This window comes from Neomonachus schauinslandi, chromosome X, assembly GCF_002201575.2.
Source record: "Neomonachus schauinslandi chromosome X, ASM220157v2, whole genome shotgun sequence".
Taxonomy (NCBI): domain Eukaryota; kingdom Metazoa; phylum Chordata; class Mammalia; order Carnivora; family Phocidae; genus Neomonachus; species Neomonachus schauinslandi.
In genome coordinates, this window is record NC_058419.1 from 116,488,206 (window position 1) to 116,510,014 (window position 21,809).

A 21,809-nucleotide genomic window follows, 5' to 3' on the forward strand; every position below is an offset into this window, starting at 1 on the left:
TGGGGGGAAGAAAGGAATCCAGCACATGCAAGCATGACATTGACAATAAGAGCAGGGCACACTATCTCATAAACTTTTTAAAAAACTGCTTAAAAAGCTTTAATCTATAGTTGCATACATAGTTCTTGCATGGCATTGTAAGTTAATATTAACAAATTATTCACATTACTTCCCCAGCATCCTCTCCTTCTACCTGTCCTTTGCTCTAATTCCTGCCCAATCACTAACTTTCCCATCATCAATTCAATTATTCTTTTATTTTAATATCTGGTTGTGAGTATTCTGGATAAGGGACGTAAACGATTAGGTTAAACTACATGAAACTTCTATAAGTTAAAAATGGCCAAATATCTGTAATTTCATGTTACAATTTAATGATCATGGAAGAGAAGTTTCAGTGCTCAGCAAACCTATTTCTCGCTCTCCTGGGCACAAAGCTACACTATGCTCCCCAGCCAGCCTGCCGGCTAGGTGGAGCCACGTGACCGGCTTAGGCCAGTGGAACGTGGGCAGACCACCTCCAAGCCTGTTCACAAAGCCTCCCACGGGATCCTGGACATGCTCCTTTTCTATCAGCCCGCTGAATAAAAAGGACTCTGCTGGCCTGGAGGAAATGGCCCTTCAAGATGGATGGAGCCTGGTCCTGTGTGAAAGCACACAGCAGAGTCTCTCCAACATGTCGGGGACTTCAAGGCAGACAAAGAAATAAACTTTACTGTGTTCAGCCACTGCGATTTTGAGACTGTTTTGATGTAGAAATTAGCCTACCCTGATCAACAGAGTAGTATTTCAAGAATCATTTCTTTTCCTAAAGTCTAGGACACATGATCTTTTTCCTCATATGTGAATCTAGTCATACAAAAAAAAATCTTACAAGGGGCGCTTGGGTGGCTCAGTCGGTTAGGCGTCTGACTCTTGATTTTGGCTCAGGTCATGATCATGGGGTTGTGAGATCAAGCCCCGCATCGGGCATGGAGCCTGCTCAGGATTCTGTCTCTCCCCCTCCCCACTCCCCCTTCTCTACCTCTCTTTAAAAAAAAAAACTTACAAAACTATCAATATGAATTGCATTTAGTTCCATATTTAGTAAGCACGTATTTTTTAAAATGTATAAAATTGGAGCAGTGCATTCCAAGATACCAGGGAGGCACGGTTCTGGCAGAGTACCAATCACTGGAATGTAATACATGTCTGAGTATAATGAGCTGGTATGCATTTGGCTGGATTGACCCAACCTCACGGGACCCGATAAACGTGGGGTAATCAATCAAAAGGAATTTAGGAACCTAGAAAGAGAACTCCTGATCTTGGACGGAAATGACCCCAGCAACACCCTCTGCCATCTCAGGAGGTCTGGCCGGGCCAGCCAGCAGCTCTCTCAGATCTCTCTTGCTGAACCCTGGTTGGCATATGGAAGGCCCAGGGAGCCTGGTCCCAAGGCAGGGAAGTGTCCGTGCAGATGAGCGAGTCTCTGTGGAGAGGAGGCCCTGAGCTGTGGGAGTCTGAACTGAATGCTCAATTGTCCCAGTTCCTTTAACGCATTATACAGCTTGCTGTCTACACTGATCAAATTAATCACGAATGCCGTCTCCACAGCTGAGGTTAATTTAAAAACATTCCAGGGATTGTGTAAGTAGTGTAGTGTTTCTTCCTGGGATTCCTTATTTTCTGCGAAAATATACTGTGCCAGAATTCTTAGTGTGCTTGTTTATGGTCAGGTTCCAGGAAACTTTATGATAGTCTTTCTCCAAGACAAATTGAGAAGTTAAAACTTCTTTTTGCTGATATTTAAATGTGGCCCAATGAATGAAATAAATTTTTTTCTAAATAGAGACCATAAGGTCCAGCCATGAGGGTTCTTTGTTTTGTTTCCTTTTGTTTTCATCAGCGTTCCCAGTACGGCAAGTCCATTGTACCGTACTGGTTAAGATTAATTCTGGCTTCCACCCATCTTCAACATACAGAGTCCAGGTCCAACAGGCCCAGGGATGCCCCAAAGCGTCTCAGCTGCCTGGATGTGCGGGCATCGAAGAGCCTCGTCAACAAATGGCTGGTTATCAAGTGCGTACCGGTGTGTGTTCTCCATCTTCAAATTTCCCATGTCATCGGCGGTAGATCAAACCTCAGCACCTTCCCTTGCTTCCTCTATTTCTCTCATTTACCTTCCACGCTCGGGACTTGGGTAGAAATCGGGCATGGGGAGTGTCTTAGTGTGGGCTCCCCCAGAAGCAGACTGAGACAAGGATGTGAGCGCAAGTGCTTTGTCTACGAGGTAAAGGCACATGGGTAGGGGGGTGGGGAAGTGAGACGAGGAAGAGAAGGCAGTCAATAAAGCAAGTGTCATCCAGGCAGCTCCTTTAGTTTCCATCCACAGAGAACACGGTGGGGAATGACAGAAAATGGGGAGTTAGAGAAACGGGCAAGACCCAGAGGGCCTTTTATGCCATCTTAAATAGAACAGATCTTATTCTGAATCCAATGTAAAGTCACTGAAAGGCTTTAAGGAGATGGCTAACATGATGTGATTTAAGTTTTAAGAGGAACCCTCTGGAATGTGAACTAGAGGGGGGCAAGAGAAGCAGCAAAGGGCAGCTATTGTTGGGGTTCAGGTGAGAGATGACAGTGCATGGCTGGGTGGTGGTGGGCAGGAGAGAGAGAAGCAGATGGGCTTGAGGCTCCGTCTGCGATAGGATTTAGCACCAGAGTGAATACAAGTGGGGAGAAGAGTGAGTTGTCAGAAATGATGCCCAGGTTTTTGGCTTGGACCAGTTTGGATACTGTTTGTCCTGGAATAGGGAGAATGGGTGAGATGGGGGACAGTGAGTTCTGGAGAGCTGATCCAGAGCTCAGTTTGGGATGTCCAAAGCTCAACGGGACATCCCAATGGCTAGGTGAAGAATGCAGCAGAGAGAGGCTGGGGCTCAAGATTCACATTTCGAAGTCATCTACATCTCTATAGGAGACAGAGCTCTGTGGAAACCAAGGCTGGTAAAAGAGGCTGAGAAGGAAAACCAGAAGGTGTGATGTGGTTTTAAAATATGCCCACAAATTCTTTGATAGTCCACCTTCTAAGAGGTGAAGTCTAATTACACCTTATGTAGGACTGGACTTAGTGCCTGGCTTCAAACGAAGAGGTCGCGGTGGGAGTGGAGGGAGGGTAACTTCCAAGATCAGGGCACACAAGGCAGAGCTACTTTCACCTTCTCTCTCTCTGAGTCCTTGCGATGTGGAAGCCAGCTGCTGGGCCAACGAGGACACTCAAGCAGCCCCAGAGGGAGCTCCACCAGGCGAGGAGCTGAGGCTTCCTAGCCCCAGGCAGCGAGTCGCTGAGGTCCCCTGCCCGAGGTGGTGAGCGCACCACCTTGCAGGCAGGCCCCCCCGCTGGAGTCAGGCCTTCTGAGGACTACAGCCTCGGCCAACAACTTGGCTGCAACCTCGTGAAAAACCCCAAGCCCCATCCAGCTAAAGTGCTCCTGAATTCCGGGCTCACAGAAACAGTGAGGGGTAATAAATAAATGCTGTTTTAAATCTCTGAGCTTCGGAGTATTTTGTTGAATAGCAACAGATAACTCATACACGTCATGCCCAGAAACAGAACAATACTTGAAGAGCAAACGTGATGATCTTTGTAAAGATGTTGCTGCTTTGGTATGTTGAGTTTTAATTTTGCATTTGTGTTCATCCAATCTGAGCTACCATGGATTATAAACACACCGATAGTATATACATTCGGAAAGGAAAAAGGCTGCCAATTTCACTAAACTACAGTGCATTACCTTGAAGATAATTCTGTGCGATTGTGGGATCATTCTGAGCGTGAATTGGTCACGATGGGGTTATCTTTACAGAACACAGCCTGCAATGCCCTGCTTTGCTCTCTGCTCTCACAACAAAGCCCAAGCTCCTTGGCTCAAAATACAGGGCTCTTTGCGGCCTATTTCCAGCTTGCCTTCTTGGCTCTCACTGGGCTCATGCCCCCAGATGCTGGCCAGTGCACTTCCTATCTGGGGCCAAAGCCTTCCTTTTATATCCCTTTTGCAGCTATGTATCGATCCAGCCAGCCATTTATTTATTCCTCTGCAATACCTACTGGGAAGTAAGTACTGCAAACTTGCCTTCTCCCCTCTGTTTTAGGTCAGGTGGGCTCACGTTCATTCCACAAGGACAGTTTCAATGTCATCCCCTGTCCTCCACTTTCCCTGACTGACTCATGCAGACTCAATTTCTCTTATCTGATTTCTATGGAATGGTTCATATGTTCTATATGTTCTCTCCCTCTGTATACACACACACACATAATTTTGCATGCATATATATACACATAAACATACACAGTTGATCAGTGAACATGGGAGCTAGGGGTGCCGACCCCTGGCATAGTCAAAGATCCTTGTATAACTTTTGACTCCCCCCAAATGTAACTACCAAAAGCTTACTCTGGACTGGAAGCCTTACCAATAACAGAAAACAGTTGATTCACACATATTTTGTATATGTATTATATATGGTATTCTTCCAATAAAGTAAGCTAGAGAAAAGAAAATGTTATTAAGGAAATCATAAGGAAGAGAAAACACATTCACAGCGCTGTACTATAAAAAATCCACGAATAAGTGGACCCGTGTAGTTTAAACCTGTGTTATAGGTCAAGTGTAATATGTAAAAACATAAATATACATAATCATTCTTTTGAATGCTTATATATAGAAGTATAAACACACGTTATTTATATGTAAGTAACATTATCTGCCTCTCCACCAGAGTCCTGTGGTCATTCATTAATGCACCAATTTTTTTATTCAACACCTACTATGTGCCAGGAACTGGGCTAGGAGCTAGAGTTAACAACCCTCACCCTGCACCCCACTCACCAAAAAAGACAGATATGTTGCCTGCCCTCCCAAGTTGTTCAGTGGGGGCAGCAGATAGATATGTATCTCTGGCATTCAGGAGAATGTTTGAGTATGTCATTTGTTCATGTTGAACCTGAAGTGAATTAATTTTAGCTACTTTTAGAGTATTGGTCTTTTGCCTTTTGTTTGTTTTCATAAGCACGACCTTCAGACTTAAAACAGGTTATTGGAACCACTACGTTGAAACCCAGCAAGTTAACTGATGAAACAGGAAGTACTGCTGATTACTCTGGACAAAGCACCCCACGGAAAGTGATCTAATTATCCTTGGGAGATAGCCATGGCTTTCAATCTGCCACCTGTTCACTGTGATATTTTAGGCAAATCACTTAATCGCTTAATCTTTTGAAACTCACTTTATTCATCTGTAAATGGGATATGATCCCTAATTTACACATGGCTGACATTGCAAATGGTACCTCAATATCTGTTCTCCCCTTCTAAGTAATAAGACCCCGATTACGTGGCCCCTCCTCAGAAGCCCTCAACCAATGACTGTTGGGAGTATAAATACCCCAGCTCCCTTGCCTTCAGGGGGGTTAGCTCTGAGGCTTGTGTCCTACTGTCTTCTAGAATTGCCCAGCAGGATTGAATCACAGTGGTAACTTATTTCCATAACATTTCTTTCCCTATTAGAACTTTCTGGGGTCACCTCAGAAATAAACCACGTACACTCAAATCCTGATCTCAGAGTCTGCTTCTGAGAGAATGTAAACTTAGAGGAAGGAAGTGTACTGGGGAGGGTGGAGCCTCAGAAATCCCTCACTTATTCTACACACATCCCTGGGTCATACTGGGCAGGAGCCAAGCTAAACAAGATCATCGGCGATAACGTATGAGAATGTATTTTGCAAAAATGTCAGCTTTTATGTATCCAATATTTTTGGAGAAATAAATGTGGAACATTGGAATGGCACTGCTCTTAAAGCAGAAAATCATATCAAATAAAGTTCTTGAAAATTCATCGAATTTCTTCAAGTTTCTCCATCCCAATGTCTGTCAAATAGGCACAATTACCTATTTCTTAGGGTTGATGAGAGAAGTGATTGAAATCACACTGAAAAGTGTTGACACATAGTAGAGTCTCCACCAGTATTTGTTGAATGCCAATCGTATTTATGAAGACTAGATAATAGACTTATTTTCATTTTAATGTTTACACAACCTTGGCTTATGCATGTAAATCACATAGAAATAGGACCGTAATATCTTCTAAATCAATGAAACTATTGAAATAAGGTTGCTCAGAAGTGATTTCTATGTTGTAATCAAACATTTCATGGTCACTATTTCCTAGAAAAACTCAGCTCTTGAGTTTTGGGGATATTCCCACAAATTCTAGTTTTAAGAATAGGAGATGAATGATACCTCAACCACTCACAAATCACTAAAATCATGTTTCAAAATGAGAAACCAAGAACAACCGACTCGCAGTTCACACTTCCTATGCAAGGCTGAAAAATGGCCCCCCCAAAGATGTCCACGTCCTACCTAATCCTTAGAACCTGTAAATGTTATCTTATATGGCAAAAGGAAGTTTGCAGATGTGATCAAATTAAGGATGTTATGATAAGGAGACCATCCTGGATTATCTGGGTGGGCCTGGTATAATCACAGGTAAGGGATAAGGGAGGAAGGAGGCTAAGAGAAAAAAGAGCAAGGTGACGAAGAGATTGAAGTGATGTGGCCACAAGTCTAGGAATGTTGGAAGCCTCTAGAAGCTATGAGACAAGGAATGGAGTCTCCCCTGGAGCCTCCAGAGGGAACAGCCCTGCCAACACCTTAATTTTAGCCCCTTAAGACTCACTTTGGATTTCTGATCTCCAGAACTCTAAGAGAATAAATCTGTGTTTTTTTAAGCCACAAAGTTTGTGGAAAATTATTACAATGGCACTTCCTTAGTGGGGCTCTGAGAGGGATCGGTTCTCAACACAGGTGTGATTTACAGAAAGCAGGCATCTCTCCCTGAGTGTAGACCCTCAGCATGAACCCAGTCATTCCTTCATCTCACGTTATTTTTATTTGAATTCAATAAAGAAAAAAAATGTATAACAGAAATACACTATAAATAGGGAGTTGCTCCAAACGTGAAAAGAATAGCAAAATTAATATTTATCTTATGTGCTCAAGGCCAAAAGATGCCAGTGTTAGGTCCTAGAACCCTGTGGAGAGGGAATTCAGATCAATAAATGTTCTAGACTGGCAAATGGTCCCCATGCCCAAAGGGCATTTAAAAAGTCTAGGGTTCGACTGAATCTCAGCTGGTCCACCCGACACCCCCTGAGCGCCAACCCTAGTCCTCCTCACGGTCGCATTTCTGCTCCAACAAGATGAAAGAAACCATCACAAACCAGGAGAAACTCGCCAAACTGCAAGCACAAGTGTGCACTGGTGGGAAAGGAACTGCTCACCGAAAGAAGGTGGTTCAGAGAAGGGCTACAGTCCATGATAAAAATAAACTTCAGTTCTGGGGCGCCCGGGTGGCTCAGTCGGTTAAGCGTCTGCCTTCAGCTCAGCTCATGATCACAGGGTCCTGGGATCGAGCCCCGTGGCAAGCAGCGGACAGGAACACTATGCTACCCGGCATCTGACACCAACTTGGTGCAGATCGTCTGACTCATTTAAGACTAGCTGAAGCTCTGCCCGCACAATCTGTGGGTGGAAAAACACCACTTGCTACCGGAGACCAGGATGATGGCGAAGTTCCAGATCTTGGGGAGAATTTTGATGAAGCTTCCAAGAATGAAGCAAATGGAATTGAAGAAGAAAATTATTACAATGGCACTTCCTTAGCGGGGCTCTGAGAGGGATCGGTTCCCTCTCAGAAGAAGAAGGAAGAAGACAAAACTTGAAGAAGTTACTGGGAGCTGCTATTTTATATTATGACTGTGTTTTAAAATTTTGTTTGTGGATCTGATAAAACCTAGATCTCTAGTATTTTTAAGCCCAAGCCCCTTGGATACTATAGCTCCTTTCAGCTTTTGCTTAGACACAATTCATTCTTTGCAGCTAATTAAGCTGAAAAAGCCTGGGAATAAAGTTTGAAACAAGGTTAATAAAGTCCTTTGCCTAGTAAAAATAAATAAATAAATAAACAAACAGAAATAAAAACAAAAAGTATAGGGCTCAAGCCAAATTCTGATGCTTATGACCAGGAAAATGTATGCTGATGATGATTTATTCATTTGATGAATGTTAACTGTCTACTATGCACTAAGCATCATTTAGGTGGCATGCAGTTTTCTAGATCACTAAAATTATGGTGCAGTATTTCTATTTAAAAAAAAAAAAAAAACCCATGGGACGCCTCAGTCAGTTAAGTGTCTGCCTTCAGCTCAGGTCCATGATCCCAGGGTCCTGGGATCGAGCCCCGCATCGGGCTCCGTGCTCAGCGGGGAGTCTGCTTCTCCCTCTGCCTGCTGCTCCCCCCTGCTTGTGTGCTTGCTTGCTCTCGCTCTCACAAATAAATCTTTAAAAATCTTAAAAAAAAAATTTTAAATAAAAAAAAATTTTTTTAAACCCCAGTGCTTATATCAGAAATTTCTACAGAGCAGTCACAGTGGGCTGTGAAGCCCTAGGAAGCAAGCAGTGGGCACCTTGCCTTTTCTGTAAAGGTATCACCCCTCATGTGGAGGCTGGAGTTCATGGAACACGGTGTATAGGCAGCTCCCAAAGAGCTGACCACTTCACACTTCCAAGCCTGTTGAGCAGATAAGAAACACACCAGCTTGGGAACCTGATACTGTGTAAAGAAAGCACATTTCACAAATTGAAAACCACAGAATTGCAGAATCCGGACATGGATTCTTCATTTTAATATTCCTTGGTTTATAGGGGGGGCTTTTCAGCTTTTCATTTAATTTGGTGGCGCTTTGAAAGTGAAGCTCTTGGAGGTCCGTTTGCAGGCTGCTAAGGAACTGCTAATCTCATCTCCCAAAAGCAGTTGGTCTTTCTTAAGTGGGCTTTCTAACAATACAAGAACCTCCAACGTTCAAGGAGAATGTGATTATGAGCAAATTGCATCTGCTTACATTTTTATTGTGGAAAGGAAATTGAAACTTACGATCCTACATTCTGAGAACCTGGTTTGAGGTTTGTTCTGTTTGAACTTCAAAATCCCTTAATACTGCGGCTGACTGATGAAAGATGTTTTTCCTGTAAGTCAAACAAAGATAGTCAGGCTCACCTTTCAGAAGCCTGTTCCAAACCAAGGCTCTCAGCCTGCTCTCCCCAGGAATTGTTTGACTAAAAAAATCTCCACAAGGCAGTGATTCTGCAAGCCACTGCCCCCCATCTCCACCTTGGGCAAAGACTGGAGACATTTTTGGTGGAGAGGGTGCTCTGGCATCTAGTTGGTGGAGGCCACAGATACCGCTCAAAATCCTACAACGCACAGGACAGCTTTCGGACCATCCCCAACCGAGCACTATCCAGCCCAGCGCAAAAGGTCAACAGTGCCCCAGAGGAGAAACGCTGCTTTAGTGCTCTGAGCAAGGCAAGATATCACAGCCAGAGAACCAGGAAAGCTCTTCCAGTGAGTGATTCCTAAAAGGCTGCCCCAGTGCCCTAGAGAAGAGCAGGCACCTGAGCCAGACCACCTGGGTTTGAATGCCCACTCCATCACTTACTACTGGCTGAGCCTCCTTGGGCAAGTTATTCAACTTCTCCATGCCTCATTTTTCTTCTCTGCCACACGGGGATTATAATACTAGTAGTTGTCACACAGAACACTTACGGGCTCTCAAATGGGTTAATAGTCCTAGAGTGTTTAGAATAGTGCCAAGCCGACGGCACCATGTACGCGTGCACGTACTAAGTGGCTTTGCTGATCTCAGGAAAAATAAGTTTCAGGGCTTCGACAAGTTTACCAACAGTAGAGAAACGGCTTCAGATTCTAAATTGCCATAGACTCCTTTTTGGAGTCGATTTCATCTGACAACCACATCCTTTCTTTCCAGTTCATTAACCTTAATCAGAAAGGCACGGAGTAGAGGAGCCCCCTTCCCAGCGGGCTCAGCCCAAGCACAGCAAACGCTTACTCTGTTGTCCTGTTTCTGCGAAACCAGCGACTGACAATCAGTTGGTGCGCTTCAGATAGAACGGCAAACACAAAACTACACAGGCCTCGCACCCACCCGCCCACCGCCACTCGCACCCCCGCGGGCACAGTAGATGCGCGCCGACCACTAAGCCAGAACGCACCCACCCGGCTGCGCACAGAGCCTCCCTCCTCCGTGGGGCCCGCTGGGTGCAGAGAGTCTGGGAACAAGTCTCGCCAAAGGGGCGCGGGGAGGAAAGCCGGTGCGCGCCCCGGGCCTGGCACCTGGGGAAAGCCCGTCTCAGCACGCACAACCACACGCGCGCACACCCCCGCGGGGTGCCTGGAGGGACCGAGGACAGAAGCGGCCGCGAGGAGGAGCTCAGGCCGGGCGAGGAACAGACACTCACCTGGCCGTGTTCCCTAATCCACCTGCCACCCAGGGGAACAGCAGCGGGAGCGCCAGGGCCCAGCGCGGCCGCATCTTTGCGCAGGGCCTCCCTCCGCCGCCTCCCGCTGCTCCTCCTGAGCCCCCTGTCGGGAGGGCGCGGGTCCCAGGGCGCTGCGGGCCGGCCGCCTCCGCTCTCCTCGGCCGCTCGGGGCCTCCGCTCCTCCCGGGCGCGGTCCCAGCGGGCGGCGGGGGCGCCCTGGCGAGGCGCGCGGCGGCTCCTCTCCCGGTGCGGCGGGGCCCGGCGCGCGAGGGAAGGGCGGGGCGGGCCGCGCACATCTGGCTGGGACCCGCCTCCAGCACGACCCGCGCATCCTCCTCCGCGCGCGCTCTCTGCTCACCAGAGAAACTTCCCCCAGACTCAGTGCACTTCACTCTGGTCAGAGTCACCACGTCGCGCCATCTGTTTCAGACTGCTGTTTCGCGGCAAGTTTCGGTGATACCTGCGCTCGGATTTCAGGATCTGGTTAAGTCAAAGCAGGAACCAAGAACGCTGGTTCAGAACACTTCTATACCACTTTTGTTTAGGTTCTCCTCATACTCTGCTAGGTGTTCTTCCACAAACTGCAAATCACGGGCTGCTACAGCTGGAAAGTCACCAAGTCCTGGGCAACCCCATTTGACAGGTGACCTCCCATGCTCATTTGCGACAGCTTACTCACATGGGACCACCGGACGATATTGTAATGTAGTAACCAGTGCAGAAACTAGTGGCAGAAACACGACTGGTCCCATCCATACCCTTCGGTTTCATCGCTTTTCCTCGGGACTTGGCTGTGACTTGCTTCGACAAATGGCCATGGCATAAGGGCAGAAGCTAACCAAGTAGCCAGTTCCAAGCGTAGGTCATAAGACACCTGAGCCTCTCTCACTGCCGCCAGAAGACCATGCCCCAGCCGGCATCGTAGCCCAAGGAGAATGAGGAACAGGTGGGACGGAGCACCTCAATCGAGCTTAGTGTACCTCGTCCAACTCACAGATACATGAATGAGCTCAGTCAAGGTCAGCGGTGCCAGCCAAGCTACTGAGGCTTATTGTGACTATCCATTACACAGCAATAGCTCTCTGACACCCCTATGACCTAGTGTTAGATATAAAAGGAAGAATATGGAGAAAGAGGAAGTTTGTCTTGATAAGCTTGATTCGTGGTTATATAATGGGCATATGCCTTAATCCTAGCCAATAAAATATGAGACGTGGAGATGGGGAAGATTCTTGCTGCAGATTCTTCATTTACACCATAATGGATCTCCTTATTGGCCTAAGTCGTGTTTAATTGGATCTTTGGTTTTATGGTTGAAGGTATCCTAATGGATTCGGTGTCCTTGGTTAGTAACCAGTTAGGCCATTGAGCTGTTCATAGAGAAGAGTGACAGGCCCTGTCCTAAACACTCTACATGCATCATCTTACTCAACACCCACAACTCTATAGGTAGTGATCATTGGTTCCCCCATTTTTGAAGTGTCAAGAAATGGGGTCAGAGAGGTTAAGCGACTTGCCCAAGGTCATACAACTGACAAGTGTAGAACTGGGATTGGAATGGAGGGCCCTTCTCTGCTGGGCTCTGCTGTTATAGAAATCTTTTTCCTCATCTTACTCCTCGGCGGCTTCAGATGTCAAATGAGTCCCAGGAATAAGATAATAAGATGACCTCTTTCAGGCCATTACTCTTTGTACCAAAACTGGTTTGATTTACTGAAAATATTAAAAGTGAAAGGAAAGAATAGAAATATGAACCGCCTACCTGCAAATATCTTAAAGGAAATGGAATCTAAAATGTGCCTCAGTATGGCTTTCCCCACAAGCACACCACAAGGCGAGGGGTGGAGGGGAAGTGATTTTCTCTGCAGGTGCTGAGGACACTGGCGGGGGAGTGGGGAGTCATTCAGGAAGGGAAGGAAATCGCAAGTATGTAGCATCGGGTCATCACTGAGGGCAACTGGAGCTTTGTGCACTGAGCATCATGCCAGAGCCAGCCTAGAACATGCCTCTCCACATGATCTCATCCAAAAGGCATCTACCAGGGTACTGATCCCAGGACTTACTGCCGTGCTGACAACCAAAGGCAGCCCCCAGCCTTGTAGATGCTGACTGTGGAAGTCTACTAGAATGGGAAGGCCCAAGGGAGTTTGGGCAGGGCACCACGTTGGTGGCTACCTCATGTCTAGAAACAGAATTAAATCAGCAAGTAGGAGTTTTTCCTCCCTAAACATGCTGATCCAAATGACTCCCTCCTCCAGATAAACCATTACTCCAAAAAATCCTAATAAAACATGAGTAGACTAACACATGAGGGCCATCCTGCCTTCTTAGCCCTGAGTTATCAAGTCGACAAGGTTTCTGTTTTTTGCTTTCATCAGACTTCTCTTCTGTAGGCTTAACAAGGAGGGGATGAGCATTACAACAGGAAACTTCCAGAGTAGTCAAACTCTCCTCGGCCAAACCACTTACTATCTCCTGAGGGGAGCTGTGGACAAAGGTGCCGTCAGGTAGCATGAGGAACAGAGAAGGAGCCTGGAAGTGATGTGTGGCCAGGTGAGAAGACACTGGATCCAAAGGGCCATGCAGAGGCAGGTGTTTTTAATAATCACACTGGCGTTGCTGACTTTGAAGAGCAGGGCGCTTTAGGGGGCCTCACTGCATTCTACAAAGGAAAAAGCAATCTTTGATCGGAATCTCATAAAATCATCCACACCTCTTATGGCGCTACTTTTGTTTTCAATCTATTTTCACAGAGCCCCCTATGTGGTACAGGTGTGATGGGATATTTTTGTGCCTTCGGAATATATATCCATAACACACATATAGAACTTTCAATACTTACATTGTGCCTGGCTCTGAGATCCAAAATTATATTGAAATAGCAGCACCAGAAGCAAAGCATCATCAGATGAAAGAGCTGGATGCAAGAGTGGCTAAGCCAGACTTTCCAGACTTTAAGGTCAGTACAAATTAGCTGGGCGTCTTGTTAAAATGCAGATTCTGATTGTGGAGCTCTGGAGGAAGGCCTGAGTCTTGATTACTAACAAGATCCCAAGTGATGCCTATGCTGCTTCTCTGAGAACCTCTTAGGGTAGTGAGAGACTCGAGATCACCTGGACGAGTAGTTCTCAAGTTCAGCTGCATATTGAGATCATCTGGGAAGCTTTGAAACTACTGGTTCCCCAAGCCCACCTCCAGAGTTTCTAATGTATGAACAATGGCTTGAGCATGAGGACACGTAGAAACTTCCCTGGTAGTTCTAATGGCAAACCAAGATTGAGAACCATTGATTTGGACCGACTCCAACATTTTACAAATGGAAAAACAGCTCCAGTGTGTGAAGCACCTTGCCCAAGGCCACACACAGGATGAGTTCATGTCTGTTTCCATCACATGGCCCTCCCCTCAAACTTCACTTTTCTTTTTTTTTCAGATTTGAGAGAGCATGAGCATGCATGAATGGGGGAGGGGCAGACTTCAAGCAGACTCCCCACTGAGTGCAGAGGCCACCCCATCACAGGGCTCGATCCCAGAACCCTGAGATCATGGCCTGAGCAGAAATCAAGAGTTGGCCACTTAACTGACTGCGCCACCCAGGTGCCCCAAACTTCACGTTTTCTTGATCACCGTTCCTACTGAAGAGGAAGATGGCACTTCTTAATTCTTCATCTTCTAATTGTAGCAACGTGTTCTAGAAGTGGATGGGTTTTCCCAGTCTGTTTTTCTTTCCATTCCTTATTCCATGAAAGAAGTCAACGAAGACATGTAAGAGTCTCAGTGCAGACACGGCTACATTGTGTACAGGAAGGTGTGTCTTCGGGGATGCACTGCTTTTCTTCATCCTGTGCCTGTCGAGGACCCTGTCCTTGGAGCTCGATGACAGAAGAAAAATCCCAACCATTTTCAGTCTTCCTTCCCTTCCTTTGCCCCACCTCTCCTTCCTTCCTTCTTTGTCCTGTCCCTCCATTCTTGCTCAAATGTTTATCTGGAACCTACGAAGTGCCAGGCCCTGTGCGGCCCACATGGTAGAAATGTGTCCACGGGACAGTCGCTAGCTTTTTCCTCCCTGGAGACCCGGGCTGGCCAGCTAACACGTGGTTCTTAGAACGTCTGACCTTCAACATAATGGACCACACCTCTTGAGGAACAGAAAAAATTGAAGGTGAGATTAAAAGAGAAAAAAAACAACACTGATTCATCTTCCCTCAAATTTTGCCAGCTCGTAGAACCTCCCACTTGATAATTGAAGAGAAATTGCTATTTGTGGAGTGATTATTATATAAGAGAAATTATTTACTCTTGACAACAAGGTAGATCTTATCGTGCCATTTTACACATGAGGCATGTGAAGTTTAGAGCAGTTACGACTCATCTATGGTTATCTATCCATGGAATGGAAAGAACATGGTTTGGGGAGTCAGAATTCACTGGTGGTTAATTTGGCTGCCAGACTTCATTCTTCATCGCAGGGATTCACGGCCTGGTGGGGGTGGGGTAAGGTCAGTTCACCACCAGAAACAATGAATATTTTAAATATGTTGGTGAGGATCAGCATGGCTTTCGTCTGATTTTTAAGTGACTGAGTCTATGATCTGTGACCCTTTAAATGTCACTACTACGGGATGCCTGGGTGGCCCAGTCAGTTAAGCATCTGCCTTCAGCTCAGTCATGATCCCAGGGTCCTGGGATTGAGTCCCCCATCAGGCTCCTTGCTTAGCAGGGAAGCTGCTTGTCCCTCTGCCGCTTCCCCTGCTTGTGTGCTCGCTCGCTCTCTGATAAATAAATAAAAATCTTTTTTTAAAAAAAATAAATGAATGTCACTACTACATAGAAAAATATCCTTGCCTCGGAATGAAATTTCACTGTGTGAATGTTAGCGCTCTTGGCTTTGACTAAATATATGTTTGCAACTTAAGGCACTCAGTCATCGAGGGCTTTTCTTTTTGTCTTTCTTGGGGGTAGATACAGCTGGAGTCCACCCTGTATACTTCCTTCCTGTTCCATGTGTAAATATCCTTTGCTATTTTCCTGTTCACAATTGAATGTAATAACTTGACATACCCCTGCAAGGCTTGTCTATTTATTTTGTCCTAAAGAAATGGTATACAGGGGCGCCTGGGTGGCTCAGTCATCAAGCGTCTGCCTTCGGCTCAGGTCATGATCCCAGGGTCCCGGAATCGAGTCCCGTGTCGGGCTCCCCGCTCAGCAGGAAGCCTGCTTCTCCCTCTCCCACTCCCCCTGCTTGTGCTCCCTCTCTTGCTGTGTCTCTCTGTCAAATAAAAAAAAAAATGTTTAAAAAAAAAAAGAAATGCTATACAATGATTTCTGAGAGCGAAAATCAGGCACCTCCATTTACATGGGCCTTAAAAGAACAGATGCTTACTCAAAGTCACTCCAACTTGACTTGGGAAAGCTTGGTTGAGAAATATGCTGTGGACTGTAAAATTGGAACTATATTTGTGATTTTTTTTTTTTGAGAATAAAAGTAGCAAAATTTCCTAAAACAAACATTGCTTTTCTTTCTCTCGCACTTTTCTCTCGCCCTATTTGCAAAAAGTTCTCATATGGTTTACAAACTTATTCCCTTAACATTGATTGTCCTCTTGCCAATCATGGGCTGGACACTGTGTCCGGTTGGGATGTAAAGACGAATAAGAGATAATCCCTTGTCCTGGGTGACAGACATGTAAATATATTAGAATTAATGGTTTAAGTCTTAACAGAAGTACTTTGGGGTGCTGTGGAAACAAGGAAGAAGATTAAATTCTTTGGGTTCTATACATATAAATGCTGCTCCTGGATTATCCCCTACATTCATGAACTGTTTTCCTTTTTTTTTTTTTTTTTTTTAAAGATTTTATTTGTTTGACAGAGAGAGACACAGTGAGAGAGGGAACACAAGCAGGGGGAGTGGGAGAGGGAGAAGCAGGCTTCCCGCAGAGCAAGGAGCCCGACATGGGGCCTGATCCCAGGACTCTGGGATCATGACCTGAGCCGAAGGCAGACATTAACGACTGAGCCACGCAGGCACCCCCATGAACTGTTTTCTAAAACAATTTTGAGATGGCAAGATTTTTACGAAACAGGAAATCTTGAAACTTCTTTGCTTGGAGCACTGAGTAATGTATAGGATTGGTCAATCACTATATTGTACACCTGAAACTAATATCACACTGTATGTGATATTACGCTCTTTGACTCATTGGCCATCCAAGTGTCCTCATCCTCTTTAAGTACAGAACTACACCCCTAGCACTCCTTAGGAGTAATAAGCAGGCATATTTTAGGGTGCTTGGACATCTTATGATTCCCTCCCCAACTTTTATTTTTTAAAAGATTTTATTTATTCTTTTTAGAGAGAGTGAGCCAGCAGGGGGGGAGGGGCAGAGGGAGAGAATCTCAAGCAGACTCCGTGCTGAGTGTGGAGCCCAACGTGGGGCTCCATCTCACAACCCTGAGATCTTGAACTGAGCCAAAATCAAGAGTCACACGCTTCACTGACTGAGCCACCCAGGTGCCCCACCCTCCCCAAATTTTAAAACTAGATCCTACAATCCAACTAACGTGGTAGGCTTAGTAGTCAAGTTTGTGCCCTGTGACTCACCAGTACTTGGCCATAACTGATTGAGCCAGGGTGGATATAAAAGCCATACTTTTCCTCTCCAGGACTGTGGAACTGGGACACTAAGGTCGTTAGTCAGCAGTAGAGGCTGGAGAGTGGCAGTGGGACAAGTCAAGCCATGTCCAAGCTGAAGTTAGGGCAGGGGACTGATGGGGGAGCAGGAGAGGGAGCAACAAGACTACTGAGTGGAAAGGGAGCAGATGCTCAGGGACTAGGTGGTCCCCTATCAATCTTTATCTGTATCTATATCTGTATACATATCCATACCTGTATCAATACACAATCTATACTGTAGCTAGACAGCTACATATCTATAACCCTATATCACAGTATATCTCTACAACTGTAACTATATCCATGTCTGCCTATATCTGTACATCTCTAAGTATATGTCTATCACTCTGTGTATGTTTAGGTATTTCTATATTTCCACAACTATCTAATACTGTATCTACATGTCTGGAACTCTACTACTATACCTCTATCACTATATGTATAATTAGATCTCTGTATCTATAGTTATCTATGTCCCTAGATCTATCACAATATCTCTATATATTTATGTCTCTATTTCTATAACTACAACTATATCATCTATATGTCTGTTTCTTTATCCCTGTCTGTATCATATCAATATCCCTCTATATCTCTAGTTTGAAGATTCTTCTGTTCCTTTAAGGCCTGGATCTATCTGCTGCTCCCCATCTCTAGGAGTCCCTGGATCCTTCTAATATACTTTCTTTGAACTTGAGAAAGTTTTTATCTCTTGTATCCAGAGAAGTCCTGACTAAAACAGTATTACATTCCACCTCCTACCTTTTGCTCAGTCTGGCCAGCCCACACTGACCCTTTCAAGCAAAGAAAAGAAGAGGTCCATTTGCATCAAACATAGAACCTTAAGATGGAAGAAATGCTCGAGATCATGTGGTCCAGGCCTCCCGCTTTACAGACGAGAAAACAGGGACAGGGAGTTCCAGCCTGGAGTCAGCTACCCCAGTTGATTTTCATTGGGAAAAGGAAATGCACCAAGAACTGAAAGACACAGTTTCATCAGTTGAACTTTCAAAATCTATTCTAACAGATGCTACCAGGAAATCACCCCTAGCTTTCTGGCGCTCTCCACTGATCGCCAAAGGCTGCTTACCTTGAACACCTGCCAATCTTCATCGGAGGGCTTTTCAGTCATTGAGGACAGCTCAACTAGTGATGGACAGGGATTTGGTGGCTCAACACCCCAGCTACCTCATCTCTTGCTAGGGAGAACTCTACAGGGTCTCCCCGTGCTCCCCAGGGGGATAGAGCTCCACATGCCTAGCATGGAAACTGGCTTGATTATTTACTCTTTACTGGCTTCCTTCTCCTCCCCATCTCACTTCCCTATTCCCTTGTTAATACTTCCTGGGATCACCTTCCAAATAACCTACCTGCATTCACCCCCTTGCCTCTGGGGAAACCCCCAACAAGACACCTATGTACATTCTAGTAGGAACAATTTCCATCTGAACTTTGGAGATCTCCTTTTAAGTCCATTTAACATAAATTCTATAGTATATATATGAGCTCTGAGGTTCTCCATGGTCAATTTCAAAACAGTGAGGTACTTTGGTGTTCTTTAGATGGTAAGTGGCCATTTTGGTACAATTCTTTTATCCTCATCTGACTATAACCAAGGGGATAAAACCCATAAATCTAACCCTAAATTCCTTGTGTGGCCCCATACCTTTCATTTTACTGAACTTACAAACATGTGGTGTTTTTGGTGTGGTATAATATTTGTATGGTGTGAAAATAAAGAAAATGCATCTTTTAAAATTTGTTCTCACTATAACAAAGTGCACTATAAATTCCCTAAATGACAGATTTATGATATATGTAAATTCTAGTATTCCTTCTTTTGGATGCCAGAGACAGGAATTTATACAACTGTGCTTATGTTAGAAACACAGTATGATAATTATGATATATTTCATAGATACCTTTGCTAAACAGAAAAATATGTATTAAAATTTTATTGATGTTAAATAATCTTCATATTATGAAAGTAAGATACCCCATGTTTGCTACCAGGCTCTATTAAGATAAGTTAATTACTAAAACATTGTAGATGATTGTATATATTCAGGAATTAATAATACAACATGGGTCTGATGGAAATGTTTGTGCTTGAAGCTTACTTTTAAAAAGTTGATTTTATTTGCTCTTTCGTTCAAAAGCTTTCCCCAGCACCTATCTACAGAACAGAGCAGAGATGGGATGCCTGGGTGGCTCAGTCGGTTAAGTGTCTGCCTTCAGCTCAGGTCATGATCCCAGGGTCCTGGGATCGAGCCCCTCATTGGGCTCCTTGCTCAGCAGGGAGTCTGCTTCTCCCTGTTCCTCTGCCTGCAGCTTCGCTTCCCCTGCTTGTGTGCATGCTCTCTGACAAATAAATAAAATCTTAAAAAAAAAAAAAAAAAGCAGAGAAGAGAAAATTCCTGCTCTCAGAACTTCCTTATGAGGGAAAATAAATAATGAACAAGTAAGTAGATATAACTTTTGCTTTTTAGTTTTTTTGTTTTTTTTTTTTTAAGTTGAACATCCTGTTACATACATAGGCCCTTTTTCTAATTTGGCTTTATAATCACAGAAAAACAAAAATGGAGATTTTAGTGAAGTCAATGGTCCATGTTTAGCTCTACATAGCATTTATTTAAACCGCACCTACTTCTTTTTTTTAAGATTTTATTTATTTGAGAGAGCACGAGCGGGAGGAGGAGAAGCAGGCTTCCCACTGAGCAGGGAGCCTGATGCGAGGCTCGATCCCAGGACACTGGGATCATGACCTGAGCTGAAGGCAGACGCTTAAGGACTGAGCCACCCAGGCGCCCCTGCAAAATCATTTATATCTATAGATATGTACATCCTATGCCCTGGAGGGTCAAAAGACTCTCCTCCCCCATGGTGGAAGAGGCCAGTGTGCCTCCATCTACAAGTTCATTTCAACCTTCCTGAGCTATGTGTCTGTTCTTTGGTTTCTCCTTCGAAGTAATTGTACTATCTTACTAGTTCCCACAGGGATGAGTTAAATCAAATCTTTAATCATGTAGTCATGTGTTCATCTTACATTTTTATCAGAGTCATGATTTGACCTTTTTTGAAAATTTTCCTTTAATTAATCTTAATCTCTAATCAGAGTTAACTGATAATAGAGCTTAAATATTTGAAAGCTAATATGAACATATATAGAAAAAATAAGTTTAAAATATTGGTTCTCTTTATTTGTGGGGCACTGATTTGATAACTAGAACATTCCCAGTTGCTGTTGCTCTAGTCTTCATTACTTTCATCAACTGAGATTTCCAGTTTTGTTTTTTTTTTAAATCACAATTTATTTCCATTTACCTCCAAAGGAGTTCTTAAATTTGAACAAAACAAAGTATCTCCCCCACCCAAATTCACTCAAATAAATTTAAGGAGCACCCAGCTGGCCCAGTCTGTGAAGCATAGGACTCGATCTCAGCATTGTGAGTTTGCGCCCTACGTTGGGTATAGAGATTACTTAAAAATAAAATCTTTTAAAAAATAAATTTTAGGGGCACCTGGGTGGCTTAGTCATTAGGCGTCTGCCTTCGGCTCAGGTCATCATCCCAGGGTCCTGGGATCGAGCCCCGCATTGGGCTCCCTGCTCCGCGGGAAGCCTCCGTCTCCCTCCCCGACTCCCCCTGCTTGTGTTCCCTCTCACTGTGTCTCTCTGTCAAATAAATAAAATCTTTTAAAAAAATAAATTTTAATTAAAAAAATGAATATATTGGGACCATCTATGTTGACGGGGAAGGGCTATTAAAAAATTAAATGGCAAGATAGGAGAAGATTGATTTCTCACCAGAGAAGCTAAAAATGACTAACAACATATGGCTAGCTGTTATTCTAACTACATCCCATGTGTTTTTTTCCAATACCGCCAAACCCTTCACTCAGTTCTCCAAGGACACTGACCAAGTGTCCCACAAATTCCATTCGATTCTGACACTATCTACCCAGAGATAACATCCGGTTACACAGGTTAAGGGCTCAGTCTTACAAGACCCCCAGCAACGTCAGGCCCCAGTCCCAAGTCCAGGTTATCACCTGTGCTTCTGACCGACAAGCTATAGATCGGAGGTTTCAGTGATCCCTTCCTTGGGTTTAACTTGCTAGAGCCGCCCACAGAGCTCAGAAACATTTTCCTTACTGGATCCCCACTGCATGAGAAAAGGATATAACCGTGGACCAGCCAGATGGAAGAGATGCATAGGACAAGGCATGGGGAAAGGGGACGGAGCTTCTATGCTGAGTGCGTCACTCATGCAACCAGATGTGTTCACCAACCCAGAAGCTCTCCAACCCCTGTCCTCTTGGGTTTTTATGCAGGCTCTGCTTCATAGGCTCGATGGATTAAATCATTGACCATTGCTGACTGAACTCAATCTCCAGCCTCTCTCCCCTCCCCAGAGATCAGGGGGTGGGACTGAAAGTTCCAATCCTCTCCTCACTTGCTTGGTTCCCCTGGCAACCAGCCCCCATCCTTAAAAGTTTTCCCAAAGTCACCTCATTAACATAACAAAAGACACTTTTTATTGCTCTCATCACAAAGGAAATTCTAAAGGTCTTAGGAGCTCTGCGCTAGGAACTGGGACGGAAGACCAAATGTATATTTCTTACTGTGAATCACAATATCCCACTACCATTTTATCTTTGTGGACAAAGTCAAGGCATTTTGTAGGTGATTTAGACCAAGGTTACTTTCTTTGGAGGTGTGTGGGGAAAGCTTAGGTTTGATTATATAGAGT

The 21,809-nt window shown here is 44.7% G+C and overlaps 1 protein-coding gene across 1 annotated transcript in view; it reads right to left on the minus strand.

Moving 5' to 3' along the window:
• The window catches only part of EGFL6 (EGF like domain multiple 6), a 61,888-nt gene extending 51,453 nt beyond the window's left edge, over positions 1-10,435 (minus strand). Inside the window, exons 1-2 of the mRNA XM_044911634.1 lie at positions 10,362-10,435; positions 8,985-9,068 (exon numbers count right to left, since the gene is read on the minus strand). Coding sequence (XP_044767569.1) covers positions 8,985-9,068; positions 10,362-10,435 — 158 coding nt within the window. The remainder of the gene's footprint in view (positions 1-8,984; positions 9,069-10,361) is intronic.
• Positions 10,436-21,809: the final 11,374 nt, after the last annotated feature.